The 10,237-nt window shown below is 40.1% G+C and overlaps 1 protein-coding gene across 1 annotated transcript; it reads right to left on the reverse strand.

Annotated features, from left to right (window-relative positions):
• Positions 1-3,428: 3,428 nt before the first annotated feature.
• On the reverse strand, positions 3,429-10,232 carry FAM76B (family with sequence similarity 76, member B; the record flags this gene model as incomplete). The annotated part of the gene is made up of 7 exons (XM_009073040.1): positions 3,429-3,564; positions 4,249-4,329; positions 4,528-4,575; positions 7,112-7,311; positions 8,247-8,402; positions 9,924-9,978; positions 10,171-10,232. Coding segments are annotated over 7 exons (738 nt in total), but the record flags the coding sequence as incomplete, so codon positions are not given.
• Between the last annotated feature and the right edge of the window lie 5 nt (positions 10,233-10,237).

The following is a 10,237-nucleotide window of genomic DNA, read 5'->3' on the forward strand; positions in this document are numbered from 1 at the left end:
AAGACTTGGGAGTGACAATGGATGAGAGGCTCACCATGAGCCATCAGTGTGTGCACTCGCAGCCCAGAAAGCCAATTGAATCCTGGGCTGCATCAAAAGGAGTGTGGCAGCAGGTCAAAGGAGGGGATTCTCCCCCTCTACTCTGCCCTTGTGAGATCCCACCTGGAATACTCCATGCCGTTCTGGTGCCTTTAATGTAAGAAGACATGGAACTGTTGGAGCAAGTCCAGAGGAGGTCACAAAGTTGGTAAGAGAACTGGAGCATCTCCTCTATTAAGACAGACTGAGGAAGTTGAGGCTGTTCAGATTGGAGAAGAGAAGGTTGCATGGAGACCTCATAGCAACTTTTTAATATCTGAAAGGGCTACAAGGGAGCCAGAGAGGGACTCTTTGTTAGGAACTGCAATGATAGGACAAGGAGTAATGGGTTCAAACTGAAGGAGGGGAAATTTAGATTAGATATTAGAAAAAGGTTTTTTACTGTGAGGGTAATGAGACACTGGAACAGGTTGCTCATGGAAGTGGTGTCTGCCCCAACCCTGGCAGTGTTCAAAGCCAGGATGGATGAGGTCTTGAGCAACCTGGTCTAGTGGGGAGGTGTCGCTGCACATGGCAGGGGGTTGGGACTAGATGATCTGTAAGGTCTACTCCAACCCCTAAAATTCTATGATTCTCTGATCACAATCTTCAGTTACATCTCTGTTACATGCTATGGTAACACTTGCAAAATCTTCCATACAAAGACAACAAAAAGGATCCTGTTCTGTCCTTTTGTGCTACAATTTGTCTTAAACAGAAGTTTACATTCCAGAGTTTCACTGCTTCTCGATCCACAACAATGAATTAAACTGCATTATTGGAAACATGTAATTAAAATGACACAGCTTATGGTTTAATTCCGAGTGTATGTTGTAGTATTGCTGCCACCTGGTCTCTCCTGAGACAGGCAGAGATCCAGGGGACATATATTGAGGCAGGTGTTCCTGAAGTGTGATACAAGCTTCTACCCAAGAGCTGAATGCTTCCCGAGGCAGGTGTTTCTGAAGTGTGATAGAAGCTTCTACCCAAGAGCTGAATGCTTCTTCTGGAAGGACGTGCAGCTGAGTGAACTACTAACAGTTTGCTGTATATGGACCTAGAAGTTTTAGGAATCACTTATTTAAAGAGTTTAGTACTTCAAAGCATCCCAGACTCATGGGACTACACTGAACCTCTCCAGTCAATATGGATTTACCAGGAAATGAAGCCTCTTTGCTGGCAAATATGCCTGCTGTAACACACCAGAGCACACACTCCTAAAGTGACAATCAAGACTGCAATTACCAACCTTAGTATGCGTCAGACCACATGTAGTGAAACAAGGTATTCAAAAGAATTGTCGATCAAATGGTTGAGTACAGGTATGCTGATCCAATGGCACATACCTCACTGTACACTGCCTGCTGCTCAAGGTATGCAGTTACAGGGGATCCAGTGCAAAACCAAATACCACACACTAAATATTAAAAAAAACCCTAGTGGTAGTGTTGCACCACACTGACGGGGATCCAGTGCAAAACCAAATACTACACACTAAATATTAAAAAAACCCCTAGTGGTAGTGTTGCACCACACTGAAGTATGCAACTAGATGAGCAAACACACTCACTGTGAACATTCAGCAAACTGTGCTCCCCTTTCTAATAATGAAGTCTCAGGCCCCTATGGTAATGTTCGGGTGTCTCACTAACATTTTGTGCAGAAATAAAACAAGGCTAGTACTGCAAACAATAAGCACTGATAATGACATGGCTGACATCCCAACTCTTAAAAAAATGATTAATGAGGACTGTCTGTAAAGCTTGTGCACTGAGCTGGTTTTGTGGCCACATTATACATTTCAGAGGTTTTTCTTTTGGAGCATTCCAAACTGTTCAAATGTTGTTCCTAAATTTATATTAATACACGACCTTAAAAAGAATCTCCCAGAGGTCTGGCTCAGGCTTCTATCCCAGTACATGTCTTCACATTTACTATCTCACAGTCAAAAATAATCTGCAGTGTGTTCATTTGTTGCACATTTTTCAGCTATGCTAACTTTGCACAATGTGTTCAGCTTTTCTCCTCCCTGCAGCAGCTGAAGAAAGTAAGTAACATTCTGAAAGAGAGGAATTCATGCCTGAAAGAGTCTTTAAGTTCAAAGAACTCTGAGGTCAAAGAAATAGCTTTAGCAGTGGAGATATTAAAATTATTAGATGCTCTCCCTGTGGAAACAGCACACAAGTCACTGCAGTGGTTATGCAGAAGTAGGTGACATGTCCTTTCCTACCCCTTTGGTTAGCTTTGCCCAGTAAATTAAAAATAAAAAGAGGTAAGTGAATTTCCTACTGACCCATGATCTTCTCCTGGCTTTATAAAAGAGAGATCAGGGCCTAATGTCCAACCTTTGAAGAAAATACCTAAAGAGAATCCATGACAGACTGTTCAGCTCTTTCACATTAAACACTCAAAAGGCTTGAAATAGCAAGTACTTCCAACACTAGGTATATTGTAACAGTGACACATATAAAAATAGGTTCAATACCCCTTACACAACACATTTAGGTGTAGAAGTATGGTTTAGAAGTGGAGGCATTTTCCCTTCAGGATGAACAACTCTTTCTTAACTATCAACGTTCTGACATGCCACCATGCATTGATAATAAAGATTTTACTTGAAAATATAGCAAATTTATTTTTCATACTGTTCCATAACCTACTCAATCCTGAACAGATGTTTTAGAGCCACTGTTACAGCATCTTAAAATCATCTAGCTAATTAGATGGCAGAGAAATAAGCTCTAATAAATACAAAGCAAAGTGAGTGCTTGTAGGTAATTTTCTTTTCTTGTTAGTCATTAGTCTGTTTGAAGGGTGAATCTCTTCTAAGAGTTTCACTGCAGCCATTTTGGCCTATTTCATATAACTTTTGCTGACTGACAGGCATTTAATCTAAGCTTTTCTTCTAGTCTCTGACCATCCACAAAGATCCATTTAGTTTTCATACACTATACATGCAGGGGCATCGACTCATTAATTATGGCTATAGCTGCTTTATTTTAAAACTGAATAAAAACCATGCAAAACTCAGAATGGTTACTACTCTTTGTCATGACACAGTTTAGAATATGTAAAACATGCAAACCACTGGCATTTTATCCATCACCTGAGTAACAGGCTAAATTCTAGATGGCTGAAGTGAGGTAAGATGAATTTCTCTGACTTAGAGCCATAATATATTCATGATACCGAAGTCCCAAACTTGTCCTTTAAATGGTAAGATCTGATTAGCTGCTACATGAAACAATTGTATCTGATTTTTGTTTTACCTCACTGTTTTGACATTGTTAGAAATCTACAAAATATAAAACAAAATTATAAATCTCTTTTTAAGCAGGTGCAACTTTTACCTTTTTATCTTTCTCTAAAATAGTCTGATCTCTTTGCTGCAAAAGACGTTTCAGCGACATTACTTCCTCTTTCAGCTGACTTATGAGAACAAAGTTGTCAGTTCCTCCACTGTCTGCAGACTGATTTATAGAGCTACTAAAAATAAAAACAATAGTTACTTATGACATCAGTAGGAAAAAAACCCCAACAGGTTCTTTCTTTTTAATTTCAAATTGGATAATTAATAATTCCACAAACATCCTTAAGGACTAATGCAAGAAAAGTATGTACCTGACAGAAACGGATGCAACTGGCAAATTACCTTACTAATGGCACACATTACATACACCTGCAGAAATATAATTCAGTATTAGCTTTGAGGGGGACAAATACCTTTTGACTGAAGCAGCCACTTTTAACTTTTATTCCAACTCTTTGGCCAGAGACAGAATAAAGATTCAGTCTCCCACACTGAGGTTGAAAAGAATTCTCTAGATCAGCTTAAAGGAGCAGGTTCAACACTGCGGTTAATGATAGAACACCAATGTCAGGGAATATTGTTTTCCTGATAACTGTTGCTGTGTGCACAAACTTTGTTTATTAGCATAAAACCAGCACTGCTTTCCTGCTTTTAAGCTGTTTGGGGCCAAATTAAAGTAATTTAATTGACTGACAGCACGCAGATGCCACCCAATAAACCATCTGGCTAGACAATAGTTTCACCTCCCTCATTTTTCAGAAAAAAAAAAAATTAAGAAAAAAAAACCACAAAAAGAACTGGCCACAAATTATGGCTTTGTTTGGTTGAAATGGCTCAGCTTTACAAAAATATAACTTTACCTATCTCCATTTGATGGCTTGGATTCCAGTTTGGGTTTTTTCTTTGGAGTTTCATTCTGAATAGCTGCAGAGGATTTATGGCTGAAATCAAACAAAATGTAAACCTAAAGCCTCATACTATGTAATCCTCTAATATCACCATTTGGTACATGTAAAATAACTAACTCATGCTCCTAGCTGGAATGCTAGAGACTAGCCAGAAATACAAAAAAAATAAATTCTTTAAATAAAACCAGAAGGATAAATTAAAACTAAATTAATGAATAATATCATATTTACCTCTGTTTCCACAGTCCCTGATCTTGTTCTGGACTCAGATTGCTGATTCTGAAATACATGAAATGTACATGGTAAGTGACCAAACATGCCAAGTTTATGTGAATTGAGTTTGTACCTTTTTTTTTTCCCAATAAAGAAAGTGAACATTCATGAATTTTCAGCTGACCATTGATATTATCTGTCATACTCCTGACCATGCTTTACTGTCTCAGGATGCTATAAAACTATTTGCATATCTACACTATGATAAGGCACAAGGAGTAGTCTTCAGGACTGAATGCTAAATCTTTTTGCTGGTGTCCACTGGGTTTTGTGATCTTTGTGTTGCTCATCTCATAGTCAGGAAGCTGGTCTAAAGCAGCACTCCTGGGATTCTCATGCTGCCACATGAACATTGCCTGAAGTGCTGCTCATGTCGTGGCATGAGAACAAAGTTAAGTTCCGGATCCCTGAAAATAACTGCTCTCAGGTGTAACCATTTGCTTTCATTCATTTTGAAAGCAACTAATAAACACCATTGAGATAGGAATGGTAGAATGTAGAAGATTGCACTGAGGGAAATAGTTCAGAGAAACTGAATTGCTACCTCATTGTCTCTACTGTCTGATTTAGTAATAACTGAAATTGACAGGGAAGAAGAACTGTATTGATTGGACTAGAAGCAATGGACCTATGGCAGCCTACAGAAAAAAAGGTGGGAAACCAGGAGCATTATGATCTTTATAGAGATATGTTTACTCTTATAACTCTTGAGTATATCAGAAGCTCTATTCTGTAGCAATGAGTTAGCTTTTTTTATTTAATCCTTACTATACCTGTGCCATATGCATTAAATTGGATTTAACTTACTGTAACTCAATTTTCAGGAGAGATTTGAAAGTACAGGAACAGTAAAATAACTCTGCATGACAAGAATAATTTTCTTCTTCAAATGCCTAAACTTCCAAATCTCATTTTTCTCTTTTTTAAAGTGAAAGTACGTGCATTTCTCTTTTCCTCATTCCCAATATCATTCCAGCTTATTTTGCTGGAAGTTTCAGTCAAGATGAAAAATTCTAAGCACTAGAAATGTGAACCTCATAATGGAAGTGTCTGTGTGTCTGTGATCAAGGTCATTACCAATGCAGCCATAGCATTTATTATCCAACACAAAAAAAATAAGTAGTTCTAAAGTTATGCTGCCACAAGCCTATCAAGGAAAATAAGAATTGTTACTACTATTATACCAGCATAAAACCCCCAATGAATTCTGGGTTTTATGACTCAATAAATTGGGTATGTACATTAAGATTGGTAGGCTGTTTATGCCACAGCCAGAGATGACATATTGATAAAAGCTGCAGAAGGAGGCACAAAACTGTGGAAAATGTTACCAGAGTGCCAGTAACTGAACTGACAGTTTTTGTCCCTATGTCTGTATCACAGCCATGTACAAACTGTCTATTCCAGCAAGTTTTGATTATAAACACTAGCAAAGAGATACAAACTGGCCCTAGACTGTGTGTAATCCCACACCATTGCTTCTGCTTCTCCATTTAACTGTGAGGATTTGTGCACAAACAAGTCAGGGTGGGGATTATGAAAGAAGCAGCTGTTCTGTGCTCACTGCCAATACATACCTGTTAACCCATGGCCAATGCATGTAAAACAGTGTCCTGGGTTGCAGTGTGGGGGGTATCCATGGTATGTATTCTATTATCATCTCCACAAGCTGTTAAAGCAGGTGGGGCAGTGATCGTTATCACCTTGTCCCTCCCTCAGGGCAATCCTGATGGCTCCCTCAGGGGCTGTCTCTGATTAACGGGCTGTCAAGGACCCATGCATGGCACATCCTCCCAGTGATCCTTATCCCCTTGTCCCATGGTGAGGTGACTTCACCCCAGGGAGCCAAACATGCTCACAGGGATATAAGCTGGGGTTTGGATCAGCACAGGTAGCCCTTTGCCTGCTGGATTCCCAGAGGACAAGAGCTGCTGCTGGACCTTCAGGAGAGAACCGGATCTGCGGGATCACTGCTCCAGCAAACCCATCACTCCAGGAGGACTGCAGCCACCATTTAATCGGACTACTACTACACCCTGACTGACAGGGTGTCAGGTTACTTTCTGACTCTGTCAGGTTATTTTCTGACTCTGTCAGGTTACTTTTTTTTTGGCACTGTTGCATTTGTGTTGTTTTGTTGTGTTGTTCATATTAAATTGTACTTCTGATTCAGAGTCTCTCACCGGTTTGCTTTTCAAACCAGCACAAACAGCAGTTATCACACAGCAATTACTGCTTAGAAAGTCAAGGTCAAGTTTACCCACAAGTAACTTGTTTCTGTAGCTATTCCATGGACTTCTGTTTTAGACTTGCTACCAGTTTTAATATCAACTAATCTGATGATCACCAAGAATTCCTCCTTTCTGCTGAACCCCCTTCATCCAAGAATACAAGGATTTTGAGAGACCACGGAAAAACAACATTCTGCTACTGCTTTTGATGCCATGTTCTAAACAGCATTTCTTACTAACTTTGATTTTATCTCAGTATGAACACAACACAGAAGATGAAGAGTTCCCAACTGCAACTTTGAAATACTTACTTATGATGACTGCTGCTGTGACGGTGGTGGTGGTGGTGGTGATGGTGGTGGTGTTTTGAATGATGCTGGTCTTTCTCAGTAAGAGATGAGGATGAGGAGTTAGAATGTGAAGATCCTAGGCTCTTCCTCTGTTCTTTTGTCTTCTGTAGCACTCTCTTGTAGGACAGTGTGCAGAGCCAACACAGCAACTTTCCATCAACCTTTTGGGAAATAATTCACAGCAGGGTTTTATTTCCAGGTACACTTGCGCTAGAAAGACGTACTTAATAAATGCAAGAAAAATTTGTTTCAATTTATCTCTTATCTTTGGGAAAAATACAGACATCTCTTTGGCATGAAACATCACTACTGTATTTCCAGCGTATGCACGCTATCTTTCAGCAAAGTGAATCTTATTCCATTTCTTTTTGCCACTTAAAGTTACTCTAAAAGAGTGTTAGCAAATGTTGGACTTGCTCTATGGCACAGAAATTACAATAACTTGTTACAAAGACAAATCTTTTTCAGTTTAGACACCATGTAACCTCTCTCAACCCATGGTATTGCAGGCAGATTCAAGATGTCCAGCCAACGTGTTACTTGTATCAAGTAAATTCTTCTGTAAAAACAGCATTATTCTTGGGTTCAGGCAAGAGGCTTTTGAGGTAATTTCCTCAGCACCTTCTGGAATGAGAAAGTGGCACTCACCAAAGCTATTTAAGAAAACAGAACACAAAGGGCTGCTCAGAGCAGTCTACCTCTGGTGCTGTACTTTAAGGCAAGGCAGGCAAATCAGAAGAGGTAAAGCGACAGATTCAAGTTATGGACATACATAAGATCCAATGGATGGCAAAATAAAAATAACATAAATATCAAAGCTCCAGGAACTGTTCAGCTGCTTAACTTCTGTTCCTCAGCTACAACTGTCATCTTATGCTTAAGCTTATTTTTAGGAGTGATTTAATTTGAAGTAAGCCAGCTCAGTAGCTAACACAGCAACTGCAAGTTGCAAAATGTAATTCAAATATTGTAAAGCACAGCTCAGCAACTTTAATCTTTGTGAACTTAAGATACATCCCTGCTGATCTTTCTCTCATGAAGGAGGAACATTGTCTGCTGTCAGCCTAAGCCACCACAGATGTGAAACAATGCCTACCTTCCTTCTTCCCTCCTCTTTCCGATCGAAAGCACACTGCTGCTTGCACTGCTCACACGTCTGCGGAGGGCCATACTTCTTCTCCGAGTTGGTGCAACGCTGACATTTCGTGCCAATAAATGCTGCAATAATGTTACAATACTGGCAAGGCTTCGGCTGAAAAAAAAGGTAAGTTGAGCTGAAGTCAATACATTTGCAGTTTCTATAATGAACACAGGTATTTCAAACCACACGATGATGCTTCTAAACTACGAGGGCTTCATAGAAACTATCTTAAAGAACATTTTTTCCTACCATTACTATCTTCAGTACTAAACTCTTCCCCTAAAATGATGCTCCTTCAATGATCAAAACCAGTCTGGACTTTCCATGGAAACCCAGGCGCATACTTGATGAAAGGAGCACACACAATGGTATTGCTCACCTCTAAACCTGCTGCTTTTTGTTTAATGACATTTTTAAATGTGACATTTTCTCTCAGTTTTACTACATGACTAAAGAAATTACAACATTTTTAAAAGAATAATAAACTAAATTTTTTAGACTAGAAGTTTCTGAAGTGTCCCTTGCACAGCTCAGGGATTGGATAACCCTACAGTTTAGGGATCAGTATCCTGATCCCTGTAATTCTGCAGGAAACTTAAAAACCAAAACCAACACCAACCTAAATAAACTTTAGATGCCACCAGGTTAGGCTATCAACTTTTATATCATTTGCTTGATTAGACTAATACAGTGCTGGAAGGTAAAATTGCTGTCAGTTCTCACAGGTTAGAGATGGCTCATTATCTCTTCCATGCAGTTCTGGTTTTTGGTGAACCATTGATCAAACCTCTGTTGGATCTGTTCTGCGATTTGTTTTGCTACATTTTAAGTTTTTGGAGGTATTTCTTTGTTCAGTTTACATTCACATTCACAAGGTGCCTGACTACACACCAACAGCTGTTATGTTTCTCAATGAATCGCGTGTAATGTGGTTTATGTCAAGTGCACAGAAGTCTCTGCCCTTTTGTTTCACAACAAGATTATCGTGACACCTTCTCTAAACTCGTATCTGCAGGACAGCTCAGGCACAACGTGAGTTCACACAACAAAAAATTCATTTTTCCAACAGAACTGGAGCCGAAATTCCATATGAGAAAACACGAAGTAACACGAAGGCAGCTAATACTCACATAAAACCTTTTCTACTTAATAGCTTAACATGATTAGCATGCATTTAAAAATTTAAGACTTACATAATATAAAGTACGTGGCATTATTCGATTTGCACATTTACCACTCATGAAGAACACAGAGAGCTAAGAGTCCTCCCTGCCATCAGGTGTGTGCTCATGAGAACACATGGGGAATCACTTGACACACAGGATGTGAAATTACACTGTTTTGCTACAAATGGCTACACTGAGATTATTCTTAACTGCTGAGCTATATAGAACCCCACTGGATTTCAATTTGAAAAATTAAACCAACCAAACAAACCATAATCAAGAGGAAATCACGAGCTGTCAGTCATTTCCATCACCTTTCTGAATGACAATCTTTGGGGTTGCTTGGGGTTCTTTTTACCCAAAAGAAAATAAGATTAGTTACAAGAGAAGTTTGGGGGGTTTTTCTCCCCCCTCGAATTTGAAACATGAACGAATGCTCGGCACCAAGAACCCAGAGCCTACTCACCGTTCCGAACTGCTTCACGTTTTGGGCACATTTCTTGCATATCGTGTTGGTTTTGCTAAAGACAAAACGGCACAGGGTTGAATTGAGCGGCAAACACACGCGCACACACCTCGGCATCCTTTCCCGTGCCAGTACCGACCAACAAACACACGCACACCGCCGGCCCACGCCGCGGGAGCAGCGCGGGCGGGGAGAGCTCATCCGGCGGGAATCCACCCCCCGACCCCGGCGCTGCTCCCGCCCGTACCTCTCCTGCTGGAACTCCGAGCGGCAGTAGGTGCACTTCACGATGGGGTGGGCGATGCGGCACTCCT

The sequence above is a fragment of the Acanthisitta chloris genome, unplaced genomic scaffold, assembly GCF_000695815.1.
Source record: "Acanthisitta chloris isolate BGI_N310 unplaced genomic scaffold, ASM69581v1 scaffold9544, whole genome shotgun sequence".
Taxonomy (NCBI): domain Eukaryota; kingdom Metazoa; phylum Chordata; class Aves; order Passeriformes; family Acanthisittidae; genus Acanthisitta; species Acanthisitta chloris.